General features: G+C 43.2%; 1 protein-coding gene across 13 annotated transcripts; it reads right to left on the bottom strand.

Moving 5' to 3' along the window:
- Positions 1 to 27: 27 nt before the first annotated feature.
- On the bottom strand, positions 28 to 21,607 carry synj1 (synaptojanin 1). Of its 13 annotated transcripts, XM_084029685.1 has the most exons (33): positions 21,512 to 21,607; positions 20,445 to 20,602; positions 20,147 to 20,233; positions 19,406 to 19,673; positions 18,954 to 19,179; positions 17,873 to 17,956; positions 17,457 to 17,534; positions 15,332 to 15,393; positions 14,788 to 14,884; positions 14,329 to 14,504; positions 14,148 to 14,229; positions 13,907 to 14,059; positions 12,788 to 12,953; positions 12,409 to 12,432; positions 11,782 to 11,973; positions 11,356 to 11,440; positions 11,034 to 11,174; positions 10,750 to 10,942; positions 10,504 to 10,662; positions 10,223 to 10,379; positions 9,579 to 9,705; positions 9,207 to 9,419; positions 9,046 to 9,124; positions 8,662 to 8,827; positions 8,346 to 8,528; positions 7,702 to 7,824; positions 7,474 to 7,512; positions 6,047 to 6,088; positions 5,308 to 5,360; positions 5,020 to 5,209; positions 4,619 to 4,905; positions 4,341 to 4,364; positions 3,528 to 3,666 (listed from the first exon to the last, which is right to left on the bottom strand). In XM_084029685.1, exons 2-32 carry the CDS (start codon positions 20,566 to 20,568, stop codon positions 4,350 to 4,352), a joined length of 4,071 nt encoding a protein of 1,356 aa, XP_083885811.1. In that variant the 5' UTR covers positions 20,569 to 20,602; positions 21,512 to 21,607; the 3' UTR covers positions 3,528 to 3,666; positions 4,341 to 4,349. The 13 variants fall into 13 exon arrangements, with proteins under 13 accessions (XP_083885808.1, XP_083885813.1, XP_083885816.1 ...); XM_084029682.1 differs by lacking the exon at positions 4,341 to 4,364 and having other exon boundaries at positions 28 to 3,666; XM_084029687.1 differs by lacking the exon at positions 4,341 to 4,364 and having other exon boundaries at positions 28 to 3,666; positions 12,788 to 12,944.
- Between the last annotated feature and the right edge of the window lie 290 nt (positions 21,608 to 21,897).

Genomic DNA, 21,897 nt, shown 5'->3' with positions numbered 1-21,897 from the left:
TACACTCAGAAAAGACAAACCTCAACATTCAGATTTAACTTACATTTATTTTTGCATACATACAACACACATAAATGTGCAATCGGCTGTGCACTTAAAATATGGAACGTTGGATATAAACATGAATCGCAGCATCATGTTTTCTCTTTAATACATACAGAATATGTTCAACAACACAGACTCATTTATTTACTATGGATTATAGCCATAAAAGGGACAGCAACCTACCAAAAGGACCAAATTTGTTTCCTTAAAATCTCATCTTGAACATGACTTGACACAAAGCGCTGGCTAGTCACCTACGGTTAATGCAGATACAGTATCTACTGCACACATCTGGATAACACAAATGCATTTCAGAGATGACATCGACATGTAAGCGAAGGCAACCTGATACACCTGCTTACATAGATAGCTACTGCTTTCGGTGCAGTGGACAAAGAGTATTTTACATTGTGTTTAAACATAGCGCAGAAGCGTTAGTTAGCGCATACTTTCTTGGGTCTGGTGTTTTATCCTCCTTGAGCCATCAAAATGCTTTTAAGACATTTCAGCCGGTTACATAGATCTCTGCAGATTTGATTGATGACGACAGCTGGCATGTGTCATGTTTACGGAGGATTGCACTCAAACTGATCCTTTTGCAAAACTATTGCTCGTCATCAGTGTCAACATTGACGCTGACCTATACAACTCAACGGCAGTGAAAGAGTGAAGTCAGGTAGTACAGGGGAAAATACTGACGCATCTCTGACACACCTCATGAATAGTTACAAAAGTCAGCGAGGCTTAGTAACATTTACCCTCGACTAGCGGAAAGGGGCTATGGGTTCGATATCACAGGTGGACCTGCGAACGCAGACACCCAACACTCAACATTGCACTATAGTCTGGAATGTGTGCCACACTGCGCCTAGGAAAGAGACAACAAACAGTCCACTGGAAATGATAATCTGGTGATGAATCTGAGCACACAGTGCAGTGGAGTCTGGAAAGTCAGGGTGGTGAATCGTTTTCTCTTAGTGTTGCTATGGGGAAATTCCTCACCCAGGTGTTGGGTGCTTTGTGGGGGGAAAAACTCCTTTGTCTTGTTAACATTTTTGCATACAGTGAGACCACTCCACAGCCTTGGCAAGCTGAAGAGCAAAAATACAATTACAGCCATGGGCGAGTGAATACAGGGGGTGCTTTTACAGAACCTGTAAGCAAATACACCGTGCGCACTTAAGAGAAAAAGACTTCCTCTGGGAAAAGCTCTGATATTCCACTCTTAGGTCTGTACAAACACACACACACACGCACACACACACACACACTCATATCCAAACACAAACACTGTCAAACACGACAACAGACGATATGCATCTCAAACACAACACATTACTTCTCACCACAGTATCAACAATAGATTATTTAGAGTAAATGCTTGTACAAATTAAAAGCATGACTTTTGCAATAAACAAAATTTGAAGTTTAAAAAAAAAAAAAGTGCCCTCTTATTATTATGCATGGCTCCTTGCTGCCATGGACCCAAACCACACCATATTTGTACTTAAGAGTAAAAGAAGTATACACCAGCACACACCACGTTCTCTGGATTTTACAATAGTGTGGTTAAATGCTTTGGATAAAATCAAGAAGCTTCAGAAACAACTAGAGAGGTGAAAAGGTCATCTGTTCAATCCGCAGGCTCTCATTTCTGTCACTCTGCCTTCAGCAAGAACACAACCAAGAACGGCCTCTCAGTGCATCAGTTACAAACCACTGATACGGTCATCACAAACACGTATTTAGTGAGTCGTTTCCATGTTGAAAACATACATTTATACATAATCACCATGTATAGGTTTTGATATAGAACTACAAAATATATTTAGTTAAGCGCCCATAGACAAAGAGTGATGGTGACATTAGAGAGTATCAGTCCTGCGGCAGTGAACAGTTTGACCGACAGTGACACTGACTGCTGTGTGGTCCACACTACGGTGTCAGCAAGGACGCCATGACAAATCCCAGTGCAACATAAGGTACATTCATGATAAAAAGCAAGCCCACAAAATTACTTTTAAATCTGCACCCCTCAGACACAAAAGAACACAACAAATGTACATCATACTCTATTTCAGGGGGCAAATGTAAAACCTGCACGGCAGAGCCTACTACGACGTGTAAACTGAGAAGGTAGAAGATTACCGGCTACTCGTTCGGTCAGAGTGATGGATACGTGTCACCGGATGTAGCAAATGCCAAGGAAACACTGAACCCTGCAGGCGAAGGCAGTGTGCTGCACAGCCACACACACGTTTCTTGATATTGCACAGGTAAAATGATTTGTGTGTAAGTGTGTACCTTATATAACTGTATACTCGAGACACGTTTGCTGCCATGAATAAAAATAAACACCAGAATGATTCATATTAAAATAAAGGTCCATATCAGGGAACAAGCAATACATCTCTGTGGTAAAGTTAGAACACACATTTAGGCTCATACACTTCTCATGTACTGCTCAAGATGTAAATCCTTTCCTTTGATTCAGAAGGGGGATTGGTCTAAACGTCTTAAATACTGTCTCTTTTGTACATACACACAAACATATACACACTTATCATAGATCTATACATATCTGGATGTGCCCTTTACATATTAAGAGTGAGCCTATCTTTCTGTTGACTGTTGGAAGAAGCAGTCGTCGCTGGGTCTCTCTGGGAGCTTTGGGTTGTTGGTCACAGTTCTGGTTGGAATGGGAGGAGGGAGAGTTGGAAATACCGAAGGGGCTGAGGACAACCAGTCGGGCTCCGAGTCAAACACAGAGCGGGAGGGCTGAGATTGGGGCCCTATAGAACTAGAAGGGAAGATGGGGGCCTGTGGTGTTTTGGTTGGAGGTTTAAAATTCAAATCATCATCAAAAGTGACCCAATGCTGGGCTGGTTTCCCTCCTGGAGGAGGTGGCTGGCAAGGAGGGGCGAGGACAGGCGGGATGGAGGAGGGTGCTGCCAGGGGCAAGGAGGGGGCAGGAGATGGGGCGAGGGGGAGCAGAGGAGCAGGTGTGGGATGCAAAGTGGACGCTGGACCAAACAGGGACATGGTCCTTTGGAGCTGGGCGGTAGGTGCAGCAGTAGGGGCTGCTGTTGGAGCAGGGGTGGGGACGAGTGGTTGAGTAAGAGTGGACATGGTCCTCTGAAGGTTTGGCATCGGGGCGGGACGCTGGACGCTGAGGTCGGGGGTGAGGGCGCGGCGCTGCTGATGCGGCAGTGGGCCTGTGAAGGGATTGGTGCTGCTTGGTCGGGCTGGAAGTGGATCGGTCAGGAGGGGGCAAGGGGAGGCACGCAGCGTCTCCTGCGAGCGGCTACGAGAGGGGACCGGAGGAGGCGGGAGCAGGGAGGAGGCGAACGGTGACGGGGTGGAAAGTGAGGAAGAGGAGGACGAATCAAGTGCCTGCAGGTCCGACAGAGCGTTTGACTGGAGTGAGCAGGATGAAGGGAGAGTGCTGGAGGACAACGTGGTCACAGGAACGGAGGGGGGAGTACGGAGAGAGGAACCTCTGGTCAGGGACTGGGTGGTGTGCCAGGAGGACGAGGAAGAGGAGAGGAGACCAGAAGCAAGTGTGTCGAAGGGGTCGGGCTTCCATTGTGCTTCTCTTTGGATTCCATTCAGTCCATTCGTCTAGCGAGGAACAAAAAACAAACAAAAAATGTGAAAATATGAACCATGGTCTAATATGCGTGTTTGTAAATTAAAGGTTCATAAGTTAATTTATTCTAATCTTCTTTATATAACACAGATTTAAACATAGCCATTGGAGATTTTCTTATAAACATACAGTGATATTTTTACATCCAGTGTTTCTTACTCGATACAAAATATCACCAGTGGTGAAAAACTCTACAGGTTACCTTTAATCTGGCCAAATCTGTTGACAACTGATGTACGTATCACAGTTCACATACATCACCAACTCTACTACGAACAAATTAAATAATACCAATTAAACAAAATGTCAAATCAAATCATGAGGTCATTGCATATGCGCTCACTCTCGACACCTGAACCACAGTGAGCAGATATGAAAGGACTAGTGAGGGAGGAATGGTCAACAACAAAACATCACATTGTTTTTTTTCTTCCAAATGTCATTTATGGTTTGATATGTTGACCGACAACAAGAAGACAAATAAAGCTTTGCTCAAAATAACTTTGGAGGAGGCATAAAAACAAGGAACATATATTACGAAATGAGAGAGGAGGAAGTTATTGGGTGTAATGTATGAGAGGAAATCAGAGCAGAGGACTGTTGTGCTATGGAGGATGAGACAAAGAGGTGGTTTAATATAAAGTACCTGTCACCCTCAGGGCTTCTCCAGCTTGTGAGAGAGAGACAAATGTATCAGAGAGACAAAGGCAGGAAGAATGACAAAGAGAACTAAGCTCATCTGATGCGAGACAAAGGGGATATTGTTGCAGTCTCCACCTCCAACACTCGTCAAAATTTAGCATCTAATGAGAAGAATTGGAAATGCTATAGTACATCATTTAACCACATGCAAGCAGGAACATCTCAGTGTACAAAATATACAACTAATATAATCTAATAATGGAGGAGGAAGTTGGCACCAACCTGTGGAGCTGCGGCTGTCTCAGGCTTGGCAGCATCAGGTGGTAGAGTGTGAGAGGAGCGGGAACGTGGTGGGGGCTTAGGAGAGGCTAGACTCTGTGGAGGCCCGGCAGCGGCAGCAGGCCCTGCTTTAGGAGCCTGCTGTGGCTGGAGAGGAGCTGGAAGTGTGGGCTGCATCGGTGGTGGGAGTTGGGACTGAACTGAAGGGGCAGCTGATTGGGGCTGCATGGGTGGCTGCATGGGTGATGGAACCTGGGGTCTCGCTTGAGGGGGCGTTGTAGGAGGAGGACCTGAGTGAGGACAGGAGACGAGTTCAGGCTTAAAATCACTGTTCAAAATAATAACAGTCTTGTGTTATTAATCTAGTATCACGCCTTCTAAAAAAGAAAAACATGTTTCCATACCTAGAGGCAGGTCAGTGGGTTTGACCAGGCCACTGGGCACGGGTCGTGGTGCTCCAGGGTGGGTGTCTGGAATGGGCCGAGGGGCCCCAGGATGCACCTCTGGGATGGGTCTGGGTGCTCCAGGGTGAGAGGGAGGTGGAGGGCGAGACTGTGGGGGCATACTGATGACCCCAGCTCGAGGAGGGATGTTCTAGATGACGAAGAGGGAAAGGAGAACACGAAGACACAAATCCGTAAAAAGACACATCGAACTCCCTTTGTTATGAATATTCTGAGTTGTAAACTTACCGGTCTGGGAGCACCTCCAGGTCCAGGAGCTCCCACTGCAACCTGGCCTCGAGCTGAAAGAGTGAAAATGGAAAAAACGGCTACATTAACAACAACAAAAAACATAGTATTCATGTAGTATTCTGTATTCGTGAGATGTGCCCACTAGAGGAAATGTAAGGAATGGCCGGAGCGTTTGGGGAGATGAGAGGTTGAACAACGTACAAAGTACTGTACTAAATCACACACACACGAGGGCACCCATCCCAACCTATGTCAGAGCAAATTCCCCATGGCTGGCTTTGTTATTAATGATGACTCAGTCATTCCTGAGCTGCAGCAGGTCTGGAGGAGACTCAGGCCTTGTTCTGTGAGCCAACTTCTTGTCACAGACCTTGCAGGCACACACACCTATTCTTTCACCATTCTCTAGCTGAACCCCTCACTGTGCCTGCAAACATGTTCCTACGCGACTTAGATGTCTGCTTCTGTGTAATACTTCACCGTACAGTCACCAAACTTCAGCCAACCGTGCTAATCATCCACACAGGATTCAGCTAAACACACACACAAGGTATAAACACATAACACAGGATAGAGAGAGACTATCTGCCTGTCTATGACCTCAGCACTATATCTCCCACAAAGATGGTCATTCATGGGACATACAAATCTACATAACTGAGTAACAATCCTTTTGTCTTCACTGGCACACGGCTACGATGCTGAGTGAGGCTACGTTATGCTGCTTGGCACTCACCTGCAGCAGCATCTGGCCGAGGGAGAGCGGGGCTTTTTGGTCCTTTGCAGCACAAAGGAAACCAAACCACACAGGTGTTACACACAAAAGTAGAATGCTGGCCACAGGAAGCAGTTGTTCCCAATGACGGCACTTTACAAGAAGCACTAGGAATAGCGTGTGGTGGTAACAATGCAGCAGAGCAGTGAAGCCTGGGATGCTGTGAGACTGAACATCTACCTGCCTGAGCAGGATTTCCCTGCTAATCATAGTGGATTACTGTAGTTTAGCCGACTCAAAGACCGTTTCACGTCCAGACAAAAGGGACTTTTCTTTAACCAACGTCATCTCCCGAGTTATGAAAAGACTACGGTCACCAAATCAATACTTGTTTAGTCCATAATGAGGTATCCAGTTCCCTACTGTGTGCAACCATTTCATAGTATTGTTTTGATGCATACCCTTCCCCTTGCACAAGTTGTGTTATTCACTTTTAGACCTCAATACAAACATTTTACTTACCTCCAGTGGTTATTGTGACAGCATATTTCCTGCTAACCCTTCAATCTCTATTTTATCCTTTTTGGTTTTTACAACAGGCTACCAAACACGTCACTCTCTCTCTCTAAAACACAGGACTAAGATGGTCCACAATGATAAAGAATTCACCAATCATGTCCAAACAAAGCATTGATGACTGGGTGTTAGACTACTGGGATCAGATAACATTTAAAGAGACACACCGCCTGGCCAGTTACCTTCACTGCCTCTCCTAGCAAACAGTGGGCTGGGACAAAGGCCAAGGTCTTCGAGTCAAGGAGGGGAAACAAGGTTTTAATATGAACAAATACATCATGACTTACCAGCTACTTCCACATTTTCAAATAACAATATCTAGAAGAATATCAAAGCTAGTAAACACCAACATGTTTACAGTACTCACAAATATACCACTGAGGAGGATGTAACTGTAAAGCTAGCTACATTTTCTCTATAACAATTTCACATCCACCAAAATCACATAATATGGGAAGTGATTGTGATGATGCACAAGAAGCACTGCTTTTTGCATTTGACCTCAGCTCTCAAAAAAACATAATCGAGGAGCTGTTCACCTAAATTCAAGCATGACTCAGCAGCCACATGGCTCGTTGCCACTTCAAATTGTATCCTGAGATTGAATTGAGATTGAAATGTTGTAACAAGCTGATACTAAAACAAAAGGACAGCCCAGAGGTGTGTCCAGTCAGGTGTAGGAGAGGGTGTCGTGGTTCAGAGAATAAAGACACCTTTTTGTTAAAGCATCAAACAATCTTTAGCAAACTGTGCTAAACTGAAATGAGCATTGGAACGGTGACAGCTTACTGAATCAACACTAATGCAATGTGCTTCTGGAAGATAGCAGCCATTACTTTAAATGCTTCAAACACAAACACTTATCACTTTACCTCCAGATTCCTTTCTAACTGGCAGAGGGCTCATGCCTCCTTCAGGAATGAGGCGAAGCAGTGGGATGAAGGTGAACATGTTAACACCTGACTAGTATCTAAAATTCTAAAATGAAAATTAAGTATCTACACTTCCAATGTAGGATTTTATTCAGTTGCTTGGACAAAGGCTTTACTTCTGGTTAAAATGTCACATGATTAGGCTTTAATTAACTGTAGATGCTTTACCTGAAGGCGGTGGTGGGCGTTGAGGGGGTGCTGGTCTGGCAGGGGGGGCGTGGGGACGAGGGGGAGGCGGGCGTTTGGGCTCTAGAGATGTGGGGGCACCAGGCTGGAAGTCGACAGGAGGCCCTAGAAAGAAAAAAAAAGAACAACATTTAGCCATTTGCAATTTTTGTGACTGCCTAGTTTACACAATGTGAGAGCTAGCACATTCACACAATACAGAAACTGACTTACCATCCCCCCTAAATGTAACTATAGTCATATAACAAGCTATTCTATTTGACAAATCACACTGGTTAAACATATCAAGCCATCCTTCAACTTGTTCCAGCTGTGTTTCAGTGTTGAAAAAAAGATGAAACAGACACTGCACACATTTCAATACTTCACCTTGAAGCATTTTTCAAAAATGAAACACGTAGTTTACTAAAAAGACACACTACAAGCTCTCTGACTCTAAACATTGACGAAATCATCACACATTACATTTTACCTGGAATTTCTCTCCTCAGTGGTGACGGGCTTAAATCTTCTCCATGGCATTACAAACAGAACAGAATTACAGTTTATACTCCAGCAGAGACCGGAGCCGGAGCCGATTATTAGACTGTATCTTAGCAACCAGATTCCAGGTGTGTAATTTTTACCTTGTGATGGTCGAGAGGGTTGTCCTCCACGATTAGACCTGCTGGAGGCGGTGGGTTCTCCGTGGGTGGGGGAGGGACAGGGACTACCACGGGGGGAGGGGAGAGGGGAGGATCCAGGGCCACAGCCTGCTCCGGGCTGAAGGTGCTGGGGAAGGATCTCCTCCACCTCGTCATCCACATCACCTGATAAAAGGGCATGAATTCATGTACTTGCATCTGGTCATCCGTACAGCCTTTTTCGTGAATCAGTGGTCGCAAAAACACAAAGAAAATAAACGGGGATAAAGATTGGGATTGCTTGAACGTCATCTTTCACCTTCCATATCATAATCATCATCGCCCATATCCGTGTCCTCAGCAAGCAGGGTGGAGCTGGCCGAGGTGGGGATGCTTCCACAGATCCGATCCACACTCATCTCCTCCTCCAGACTCTTGATCCAACCTGGGCTTTTCAGACGGATGTCAATCATATGGCCAAGGACCTACAATGTAACCGAGAGACATGGTCACGGGAGAAGTAGACCATGATTACCAGGTATAGAGTCGATGAAAAAATGTTACAGAAAAACAGTTACTGTCTTTTCGAGACACATTAAAGTAGCACAATTATTATATTAATGTTATATTAATGTTACGATCTAGGACAGCATTTGTGAGCTTGAAATTTCTATGATATAATATGTAATTTGTGATGACTTACAGTGGAAGCGCTGAGAGAAAGAGCAGCAAGAGCAGAGTAACCTTCCAGGAAAGTCACCCACATCTTCTCCTCAACAAACCTGCATAAATAAGGACGTCGTTAATGCCGTCTTGCAGTTTGAAGGTGATGCATGTCTGTCTGTGTCGGGATGTCAGGCTCACCTGATGAGGATGACCTCTCCAAAATTAGAAAATTTGTCCAGCAGCTCATCGATGAGTGCATCGCCAAAGTAGTCATCGGGCCCGGAGGAGCAGAGTGACACCAGGATAGTGCCGTCCGGAGGCCCCTGCAGGGCGATGACATCTTTGTAGACCTGGTGCCGTGCCTCCGGATCAACCTCTAGGATGTCGACATCTATTATCGACACCACGGGCCTAAAGAAAGACAGGAGACCTCGTGTTCAGTGTTTTTTGGTGAAAGAGAAACACAACATAGATGCGACATAGAAGGGAAACGCAGCAAACTATACTGCTATGGTGAAACTTAAACATCAATAATTGACCTCCCTTTTACAGACATATCTTGTTAACTACCTGTGGTCTGAGGTCTTAAGCTCAGCCCTGCCATAGTACTTCAGAGTCCCAGGGCTCCAGGGATTGTCTGGATCGTCCTCAGTCTCCCCAGATGTAGAAGCTGCCCCCACAACGTTCATCTCCTCAGCTGTAAAACATGCACAAATGCATAAAAAATACAATTTTCCCACCAAATTAAGAGCTTAAGTGCAGCACATGCATGTTGGAAAACAGGATTACTAAACAGTAGAAAGCCACGTGGCAGTGAAACGTGTAATGGTGGTTCGTTGTTTTTCCTGTTACTTATTTGGAACAGGCGCTACTTGGACAGAGACTGACATAACGTGTGGCAGAGATGACAAAGAAAGTGCTGGAAAAGGGGTGGAAATGACTGTGTCCCATGGGTGCCATGTTTCCATCACTGCTGATCGGAGTTGAAGCAGATAAATACATAATCGAGGAATATTTCCCGAGAATGAATGCCGATTGTAATTTCCAACTAAAGACAAAAGCCAGATCTTAGTGGGCGTTGGTGGGGTTTTTGTCCAGTTGGGAAGGAGCTCAAGACTAAAACGTAATGTACTTCTCAGTCACAAAGTCTTAGATAGAAGGGAAGGAGCTGATTTAGGTTGGTTCGATCTATATGTTGTGGCTCTGCACCTTACCTGTTTTGTTAAAGTTCCACTTCCTCCTCTTCCAGAGGATGCGGTCAGTCCAGGCTGGTGTACGGCACTTCTCACTGGTGTCATAATCTTCTGAGAAGAGGTCATACTTGTAGGTGGGGGCAAAATCTAACTTCCCCTCGATAAAACCTCGGAAAACCTGTTGAGGATGTTTATGCATTGGTACGCGCTATAAAAGGGCCGATGTTATGGTACACTGTAATTGCTGAGAGGAAGTGAAAGTGACTATTATTCTGTAAACATGCACGTTCTTTCGGTCATACCAAACCAGCGTTCTTTTGGTCCAACAACTGGTCCCCAGCTGTCAAAGCCTCCCAGTTTTGCTGTTTGATCAGCTCTTTCACTTCCTCATTGGGCTGGCTGATGCGATAGTTGAAGTCTCCACACCAGAAAACGTAGTCGTGCGAGTACAGCAGGCGACCCTGGCAAGGACGGGATGAATGTGGTTATGCATACGTTATGCAAAAATGTGTTTCGTAAAAATCCGTTGTGAATGTCGTGATCGTTACCATGGGGAAGCTGAGTCTACGTGTGATCTCACTGTAGTCGTCGTTCCTCTCCTTAACCTGTGACTGGCCGGCAGCAAAGTGGGAGCAGACGAAGCAGATGCTGGTGGTATGGAAGAGCAGGCGGATGGCGACACCTCCTTTGTTGCCTGTAGCCCCGCCCATCCCGGTTTTTACAGTATCTACGGCAACATCCCTGGAAAACATATTGAATGACAAGGTTACAATAATAGATGTTTGACAATATAACTAGATACGTCTCTCATGAGGAAGTGCACAGTTCATACCTGATGAAGGGCGCGTGCTGTGGGCGGATGAAAACAAACAGACACACTCCCACCAGCTGCTCTGAAGCAAGCAGCACATACTTGTGGTCCCGTGATATGTTTTTTTGGAGCTCAGCTGCCCATAGTTTCTGGTTTGTAGTGCTGAGACAAAAACAGAATTATGTGTCATGGTGCAGAAAAGGGAAAATAGTTCCATACCGTTAATTAATGCATTTAAATAACATGAAACTAATAATGTGAAAACAGCATTTGTGGGCTAAAGAGTAGCTGTATGGACCATAAGTAAAAAAAACAACCCAACCAAACCAAATCGCACACATACCTTGCACTGACAATATTGCCAGCATTCAGTTCAACCATTTCCTCAAAACCGATGGCAAAGATATCAACGGGGTTGGCTTTGGTGTCTGTAAAGAGAAAGAATACATGATGGCCGCACCGACCAGTTAATAGTCTGCCCTTTTGAACCACAGATTTAACAATTGTGTGAGTTTTATTGAGCTGGGTAAGCCATTTCCACTTTTTATGATAAGATAAATTAACCGGCTGCTGTCTTAAGCTTTATAATTACTGTAAATAAATGAGTGGCGTTGCTCTTATAATCTAATTCAGGACAAGGAAGCAAAAAACCATATTTCCTTGAATGTCAAACTACTCTGTTTACCTAATAAATAAGAAAAGCCCCATGAAACATATCCAGACATGACATTTCACACCAGTGAGTGGAGATAAAGTAACACTGACATACCCTGGAACTCCGGATGCCCTGCCTTCTTCGGAGCATCCAAAAGCCAGTCGTTGAGCGTCTGGTTGCGGAAAGCAATGCTGCGAAACTGTTTACCTCCGTTGACATTCCAGGTGCCAACACACACCCGGATCTGCTTGGGCCTTGTGTATTTGTGGTAGTTCTGACACATTCCCAGCAATACTCTTGGGGAGGCTGTATAGGGGAGGAGAGTATGATTAGAGTGGGGAATGTTTGATAATGTGTGTCTGCGGGAAGGGTGGCATACAGGGAAAACAAAAAAACAAAACAAATGAAAACCAATGGGAGAACATCCAAATACAACAGAGGAAGACTGAAACAATGTTCTAAAACATGGGTGGGGGAGGGAGGCTACAAACCAGATGTCTTGTTGCAGATAACATTCAAATAATCAACCTTGGTAATGGTTCCTTTCTGTCTATACATTTCTGCTCGAAGTGATGAAAACTCAACATTTTCCTTCTTTTAATCACTATTGTAAAAGCCTGATGATGTGACACAGACAGAGGGTTAAACCACTATCAAAATTGGATTATAAATGAATGAATAATGAGTAGCAAACACAAATGATAGGACAACTATGTGAAAAGATCCACCCACTTACTATACCTGATTGTAAGACGGGCTCAGTGACTAAGATTGTAAGCAAGGGGAGAGAAGGGAGAGAAGGGCGGGTTAACCAGTGCTGTAACAGATAACTCTAGCAGAGCGGTCAGCATTAATCTAACTGGGACAGAGAGATGACACATGGAGATTACACTTGACGCTGCGCAGAGAAACCCTGTTGTGCAGAGTAGCTTCTGTGTTATAACGGATGCAAAATATCCAAACAATTCCTCCTCCTCCAGAAAGGAAGGTCTTCTTAAAATAACAAAATATAGAAGCTTCGACATGTAATAGAGCAAAACACCTGCATTTTGTACATTTTAGGGAAGATGCGATGTGTTGATTTAATAAAAATAAGACATCATATGTTGCAAAGGATTACCGTAGAGACTGGAAGTGGTAAGCAATGCCCGAGCTTTGTCTGCCAAGTCACTGTTGAGTGTGGAGCCCAGCCTCAGGATGTCTATAGCCTCCTGCTTAGAACTGTCAAAGAAGTTGTTCTGGATGGTCCTCGTCACAGAACGAGCGCCATCTTTTAGCTTCCCCGCCTACAAACAGACACACACAAAAAAAATCCTCCTAAGTTAAAACCTATACTCTCTGGTCTCTGGTGACATAGCTTGTACTTCCCACCCGAACACAGAAGAGAAAAAAAAAGGAGGAAGACATCAGACAGATCCAGGTAATTTTTAACTGACCGGGAAGGACCAAAATTTCACTGATTGATGTGCAGCATTCTGATCATTTTGATTGATTCCTCCAAGTTCATTGGAAATGATACTGTAGTAAGAAGATGACCACTCAACAAGTGAGGGCATCGGCTACTTTACTTTGTTTTTCTCATTAACTTATTACTGTAGATCTGTAGATATCTCTTTGGAGCTTTGAAGATATGCATCACATAGATACCTCAAGGGAAATACAATCAAAGAGGTCCAAACCCGTCCTCCGACATCATCATCATCATCATCATCATCATCATCATCATCATCAAACCCACAGACACTGAAATCAATAATGCACCAGAAATAGACCCACAGCTCAAAAACAACACGGACTGCTTTGTTAACTTACCACAGAGGTAGAGAGGTCCAGAGGACAGCAGAAAGAGATAGCACACAAGAGTTAAGAAACTGAAGCACACAGTTCTACACACAGAGAGGATCAACTCTGTCACTGCACGCACAATGACATTATTTTAAAGTTATTTTTTAAGATCAAAGCTGGTAGGTAAGAATTTTGTTCTGTCGTGTTTCCCATTCCATGACTTGGCTGCTAGACTGAAACCGAGACCAACTGCTCAAGATGCGTTAGTCCTAGTATTTGTCTATTCCAGAGTAAATAGTTAAATGTCCACCCTTTATAATAAGATCAAAATAATTCAATATTGAAGTAACTTATATTTCCTGAGAAGAAAAAACACCTACATGTCAAATGGAGCTCTGATAACCGGTGAATTTGTTTGTGTGTGTATGTATTTCAAAGTATTTGTATTGTGTACCTTGGCCTTGCCATCCAGGGCGCCAGTGCCCGCATAGATTTTACTGACGGAATCTCCATTGGCGGACCACATGGTCCTAAAGACCTCCTGGAACCTGGCCACCAGCTGAGGCTTCTCTGTCAGGCTCATTTCCTCCAGCTGCTTTGGGAGCATCTGATGGAACAAGGGGATCAAGAATAAAAACATCAATACTAAACACAATGGAGATCGTAAGGAGAAATAAACAAAATAAGACTCCTACCTCAAGAGCAAAGAAGGCCTGGACACTGTTGGTTCTGTCCAAACAGTCCAGGCAGTTGGTCCTAATGGTCCCACCTTGACTCCTAAAAAGACATATGTTTATAATATTTGTATTTATTAAAAACATAATGTGAATAATCAATAGAAAATATGTTTTCTATGTTTTTCTATGGATGTCTCACCTTGAGATCCCCGTCTCTCCAGAGTAGTAGAAGAACCCACACTCTTCTATGAATTTACTGAGGTACGGTTTCAGGACACTGTGGAGTTTGTCTGCTTTTCCGCCCTTCACATTTTGATGGTAGTCAAAGTTCACCATTTTCACTGCTGTTGTATGCTCCGACGCCTTCAGGTGACTCTGAGATTGACAGAGACAGGAAGAGGGCTTATTCCAGGAAATCCAAACAGACTGAAAATGTTGTGCAAGTGTGTAACATGTACCTATGAAGCAACATAATAGCTCCAAGACATCCAGACAACATTTCCGGCTATGGCTATCCAGGAAATGCCTTAAATATTACTCAAAGAAATGTAGTTTTATACTATTTGCTGCCTGTATGTTTTGGAGTAAGTCTGTTTTGTTAGAAGTACCAGCTACATTTCTGTGCAGTGTTAAAGGACAGAGAAGTGGTTCCTCTCACCTGAAAAGCTTTGCTGAGCATGTGTTCCCCTTCCTTACTCCCAAGCAGGTTGATGATCACCTGTTTTCCATACAACCTCCGCAGTGTAGTGAAGTGTCTGGACAACACATACACAATCACATAATAAGCATCGTCTAAAATGACATCACAGACTAATACAAATTTTAAAAAAATGAATCATTTGTTACACAACTGGAATAAAATGAGTTTCTGGATCTGAATTGCATTCATAAGAGATGTGGAAAAGTCAAGGAAGGACTTTAGCAAATTAATTGTCTGCAATAAATATAAAATAGGAGGTTATTACAGTCGACAGCTGCTCAATGTGTCCTTGCTGTTCCCTGCAATAAACCTGCCTCTGAGGACATACTTCAATTAACATCTTCTCCTTCATAGGTCCGGAGAGCTTTTCTCTATTGTGCTTTGGGCTGTGACTGCAGGAGACATCGTTTTATGGGGTGTCCTCTGCTCCTCAGAGGAATGGTAATCTGTTGGAGGCTAGACAAAGCTGCTGAAAACTGCTACGCACGCGTACACGAATTACCTTTCGAATGCTGGCGCGTTTGCCTCAAATCCCCTTGAGAGTTTGACACGATGAGAGCCGACCTGCAGGTCAGAGACAGAAGGAAAGGAGAGAAAACACAAGTCACAGTGTCCTCCTTAACGTAAAATCAAGTTGCGAATACACATGTTACAGATGACCAGAAAACCTGGTGGTGAATTTGGGATAGAAATTTTGGATAACATTTGAACAGTTGGAAACAAGACCTTTATGGTGGGGAAAAAAGAAGCCATTGGACAACAGAAACACATGATCAGCATAGGGAGATGTATACAGAGAAAAAGACACTGAACAGCGGAGAAATGTTGTTGCCCGTCACCTTTATAAACATCTTCTCTGCATGCGTTTTAACTCACTAATTCTGCTGTATATTCTCTCATTTTGAGAGTATACCGGTGCTGCATGAATCATGAGAAACAACAAAGGGAAGTAAAAGCAGGCATGATGACCACACCTTGAGCAGGACCCTCACACAGCAGCTGTGACATGGGAATCAACTTACTCTGCACTACAAGTCCTTGCTTGTTCCCTTGTTGCTCTCTAACCATCTCTGCATAACAGTCTCAACTTTCATTTACCTTTTCTTGCTTTACTTAAAAAGAAGAACATGCCTCATGTCATCATCTCTCTTGCACCACTCAGTTTCTGCCTCCTCTTTTTGCTACTGGTCACTCAATTCAGGTCCCAAGCAACACGCACACATTCTGGGTCTATAACCAGTCAATGATTATTACTGCTGCGTTGTCTCTGGGGAAATTATCGGTCATATTTCTGCATGTGCCTATTTTGGCTAGGCCTGTGTTTGGCATGCAGGGCTAGACATTTTGCTCCATGCTGCTACCATTTTGTCACTCCCTTCTCTCTGCTGTTGAGCACGTCCATGCTATGCATATTTAATGACTTCCTGAGATAGCATCTCAGGAAGGACTCAGGTTTCACCTTTACACCAAAACTTTTGCTCCAAAATTATGAAATTGAGTTTCTAAACTCACTTTGACTGTTCTACACTAACACTGAAAAACATTCAATGCCCACAATACATTTCACGGTTACATACGTTATGCCGCTAACTAGTTTTGTACTCGCCTTATTAGACTTAGCTGAACCGATTCATTAGATATTGGATTCTGTCAATGATTGATTACGTTTGAATGTTGTCAGTCCGTCAGAAGGATTTCATGAAATCTTTTATTTAAGTACGAATTGTTTTCTACATAGTATCGTGATGTCACATATGATCATAATCCACGAATGGCTGCCAAAACAACCATCAAAATGATGAACTAAGATTTTTGTCATCAACCAGGACTCAAACGAGTCGACTAAGAGGGGGCAGCCCTACTACTTTAATGATTAACATCTTTCCCAGCAGGGTTGAATGACACTACAATTCACTATAAGTACTATTCAAAGACTAACTCGCCACTATCTCTAATGTAAAGATCAATAATTATTCTTCATAAAAGTGAAACTACCCATCATGTTCATGGAATGATTCAGAGAGTAAAGGGATCAGAAAGTAAGCCTACAAAGCCACATCCGGTTGAGGGGACTAGGAGCTAAAAAAGGTGCTTTAAAAGCAGGAAGACTACAGTTCTGTCTGAAAACAAGCCCGAGCCCAGTACCCTGTGTTTGACCAAACCATTGAACTTGTGGACTGAATAGGTGACTAATATGGTCTTGGTTTGCCTTCTAAGAGATTAAGCAGTTCATACTTCCATATTATAAATGAACATCTATCCAGTTTCCTGGGGAATATCAGCAGTTTAAGTGAAAGGGAAGTGGTTAGGGGATGTTTTCAGACCAGGCTCTCACCTGACCAAAGAAGTCTGGGAGCTGAGAAAAACAGAAAAATGCCCTTTACCAACCACTATATCTATCATTAACCTCCCCCATGTCCGATCTAATCCACCAGTCTGTGCAATGTCAGACCAAGGGCAGGAGAATCCAAGTGATGTTGTTTATGGTGAGTATATGTAATGGTTGATCCTAGATCCACAATAGGATTGCCTTGGTTTTCACCCCTAGCCTTTGGCACTGCACAGAGAAAGCCTTATCAGCAGTATGAAAGCGTCAGCACCAGCAAGAGCCAAATAAAAGGTTATACCAGGTGGGGGTTCTCATCCATGCCATTAGGGTGCCGATTCTCATTCAGGTGCAAGAAAACACCCTTAATGGACTTTTTCTGAACACAGCATGGACAAAATGCATTAAAACTAGGATAAAGATATGCAGTGTAATTACAAGTAAATGTTTAATTCCCGACATACGCCAAATACAAAGTATTCTAATGAACATGTTCCTTGTTTTGAAAGGAATCCACGTAAGCTTCATTAGAGTTCAGGGTTTACACTTACTGTGCAATCAACCGGTACTCAGTGAGCATTACTAGTTAATGTAGCACTTTCAAATTGGCCAGGGCTTCAACACAAACATGAAGTCAGCTTAATGTGGCCTAAAATATGAAAACCTCACAATCATGATTGTGGGCTGGCTTTATAGGACAGGTTTGGTTTCCATTACCTGGATTCCTGGCTGTTCCCAGAAAAGAGGAATGGATCCACGGATCTGTATGAAGGAGGAGACTTTGTCATCCAGGAAAATAACCTGTTTGAAACAAGAGGAAAGTTTGGTTAAGTTCATTTTCAATGTGACAATTGATGGATCGTAAAAAAAAAAAACACAATTTAAAAACATATTGATGAAACCTACAGTATAGGAGGATGACAGGAACAAAAATTAGCCTTTATAAACTGCTTAAACAGCATAATGTCAATTCTTCTGAGACTGTATAATGCAGAGAGGAATTTTCAAAATTTAAACCATTTATCACCATGGAAAAAAGTCAATAATACAGACCTGACAATACAAAATACTCTGTAACTCCCACCATGCATATGATGCGTCAATGTTCAATTTTGATTCAGACTTTTAGATAGAGACATTAAATGACCTCTGTGATCATTTTAGGCACCAAATGTGTGTGTGGTTGCACTATAATACATTGTAGTAGTTCTGGTTATTCTGTCCAACCTATAGCTGCAGGCTTGATTCCCAAAAAAGGAACTATAAAATGGGAGATGCAAATCCAGTTATTTTCCACAATGAAGAGCTGAGAAGTAAGCTCGCATATACAAATATACACGTGTCTTCTCCGACACTGTACTGACATTTTGGTTTCGACGATACTGACTGGACAGATATTGACTCGATAAGGAAGTTACATGCCCGAAAAGTAAAAGGTTTCAACGTGAGCTTGACAAATAAATCAATGTGTTGACGTATTGTCGTCATCCTGCTGGTATTCCTGTTATCTTCTAATGTATAATATTTATTTATACTATTTTTCAACAATTTCCCTATACAGTGACAGCACATAATGCTGGAGCAATAGTGTCTCACAACGTGACTGTACCAGGTTTGCTCCTCAACAGTCAATAAATAACCAGTGTTTAAACAGGCGGTATTAACCAAGGTCATTTGACTATGCATTCAGAAACTTAAATAATTATGGTAGAAAACTGACTTTTAATCAGTAGCAATTATCATGACATTACTCAAACAATAAGAGCGATTCAATAAAACTGCCAGGCATCTGACTCACCTGTTCAGTCTCCACAAAGTTGGCCACTTGTCCATCGTCATTTGCTCCACGGACGTTGAAACGTGTGCCGGCTCGCTCTGAACTGAGGCGGGAGAAGATGCAGGCCTTGGCCTGTTTGTGCCCTGCATAGATGGTCCTGACCTCCACACCACCGCACATCAATCTAAACAGCCAGTCATCACAGTTTACTCCATAGTGCTTCAGGTGAAGGTGCAGAGATTGGTTCCTATTGATTAAATGAGACAGACACAGGAAAGACACAAACAAATTCAGTGGAAACAGTGAAGTTTTGCACCTAAATTGCAAGTCACACAGCCCCCATATCACACATTCAGAAGAAAGTATTTCACCAGAAAGACAGGACTGAGCATATTTACTATTTCAGACATTGTTAGAGATACCTGTCTGCTACTCTGTATAACATCACAACAGTAATCATCTCATGTGCTTACCAAAAGAAGCGGTTATCTGTAGTGTCCTCTAAGATCCTGCGATGTGCATTGAGACTCAGGTCCATGCTGACTCCAGTGGCAGACCAGGCAAAGTAGAAATGTCCCGAGTTCAGGACCTTTCGCACTTCAGCAATCCGTTCCTCATCTGCCGGATCATTCTTCAGTGATATAAAGTCCGTCTGTGTGACTCTGAAAATCTCGGATTCCTGCACCTTCCCCACAGAGCTGCATCCTGTCACAACCACCAGACTGTGGAGCATGGAGTCGCCTGCAGAAGTATGGTGGGGTATGCCAAAAAATGGAAAGAGACATGGGTATACAAACATTATATATAGTTTATTGTAAAGAAAAAGGAAGGAAGCAAGCAGGATGTTGACATATATGAAAGTGTATTATTAAGAATTAAGATATTAAGATACAATGGAACAGTATGCGTAACTGACTGGATAAGAAATGGTTAATTAACTTTGATGCCACTCCATTAAGGGAAATCATCTGCCAGTCAAATCTCAGCCATCTGTAAGACTGACATTTAATCTCAACGTCTTTTCCCTTGTTGTGATAACAAGAACCTTCAAGGTCATGTGGAGGGCAGGAGAAAGCAGCTTATAAGTAAGCAACAGACCAACAAACCAAGGGCCTTCACAGTCACACAAGAAACTGAGGTTACAATCTGTACTGAATTCATTCGATTTCTGCAACAAGGGAGCAACGAATAGAGAAGATGCGTCTGTAGCTTACCCAGGTTTAAGCGGAGGACGCCCAGGATGCCATAGGCATCAAGAAGCTTGGTGTAGGAGTTTTTAATGGCCTCCTTCTCTGCCGCCGCTAGAACACAAACAACAACGTATGAAAATGTTGGTTCTCTCCTTTAAACCTAAAGGTAAATGCAGGTTGTGACTTAATCATGGCGCAATATCACATCCACCATTTGATAGTCAATGTTATGTCTATTATAGCTGTACTTGCAGCATCCATATTTGAGGCAACAACTCAGAGTATTTAAAGCATCTCTCAGTAATCAAAAAAGATGTCTTACACAGAACGGCAACAGCCCCCGATTCAAACATGAGGCATTCTTCCCGGGTCCTTGTTTCCACTATGACACTGTAGGGTGGCGGGTCCAGCTTGTGGTAAATGCGATATCCCTTGCTGAAGGCCATTGCTGATCCAATATGAAAACACCAACGTTTTTACCTGGAAACCAAACAGAGTGAGTAACAGGATACTAAAGAAAAAGACCGTCACAAAAAGATACAACCCCTGTAATTTAATGTATGATACTCTATTGAGAATTGCTGGCGAGGTGACATGACCATACATCCCCTGCTTTGTAAGACGTTTGGACAACAATATTGATCCCATGTTGTGTAGCTAATGTTGTCACTGAACCACGTATTAATAGTACACCACCCTGTACGCACATTTTGGGGGATTAAATAATAGTTTATAAAGTGCTCTACACATTCTGGAAGTCCACTGTGTATGTTTAAGCAACATTACATATTGCGCGATTCAGAAAACTTTCATTGCGAAATCAGAAGCCTCACATACGACGAATTACGGCCATAGCTAAAGGCCTAAAAGGTTTTCCAAACTAATCTTTTCAAACTGAATATCACTGGTAGCTGGAGATTACGAGCTGCACGATAACTGTGCACGTCAACGTTAGGCCGGGGAGCTGAAACATCATCCATCCTGACACGGACAGTCACGACTTTAATGCAACTGCAGCAGAGGAAAGCTAACGCTAGCGTTTGACCGGCCAGCTAGCTTTTATGCAAGGCTGTGCAACTCGAGAAAACGAGAGAGAGACATTGATAGAAAAGTATTTTACACCATAATGAATTCCAATGCTAGCTGGTAACGTTAGCTAACTTCGCTAATTCAATCACAGGGGTAGTTATGATACGCTAACTGACGATATTTTTGATGGTGGTACTACCTGCACGTCCGGGAGGATAATCTTGACATTTACTCAGACACGAATTTGAGCGACTCGGTCACGTAAACCGTATAGTTGTTATGCGGGTGGATAGATGGGCAATCTAACAATTTCGAGTTTTATCTAAATACACAGAGGAAGAACAGTGAATTCCGCCTTACCGTGTGCCCCCGCCGGGTTGCTACTTCGCTGTCACAACAAAATCTTTCCCCGGTGTGTTGGCATAATGGTACATTCCGACGCAAAGCACGCCTACCCCTCACGTTACCGTAATACCCCAAAATGGCACCGTGCGCTTTTGTACCATGACAATGGAAGCATTAAGATATCGCAAATAAAACATGTTTTTTTAAGTTAAATCCAATGAATGCTCTTCGAAGGTGTTTCCAATTCACTTTAATATGCACAGAAGAGCCTGTTATACAGCAAGTCACAAAATGTCCCTGCTCGTTTTTGCTCATGATTGACAGTTCCACCAATCGAATAAACACAGCCTCGGAAGGCTGCTGTCCAATCGTGTGTGGTTAGGGGCGGGATCTCGTCGTTT

This window comes from Eutrigla gurnardus, assembly GCF_963514095.1.
Source record: "Eutrigla gurnardus genome assembly, chromosome: 15".
Classification (NCBI taxonomy): domain Eukaryota; kingdom Metazoa; phylum Chordata; class Actinopteri; order Perciformes; family Triglidae; genus Eutrigla; species Eutrigla gurnardus.
Note: the sequence above shows the minus strand (reverse complement) of the source record. Positions and strands in the feature narration are given on the sequence as shown.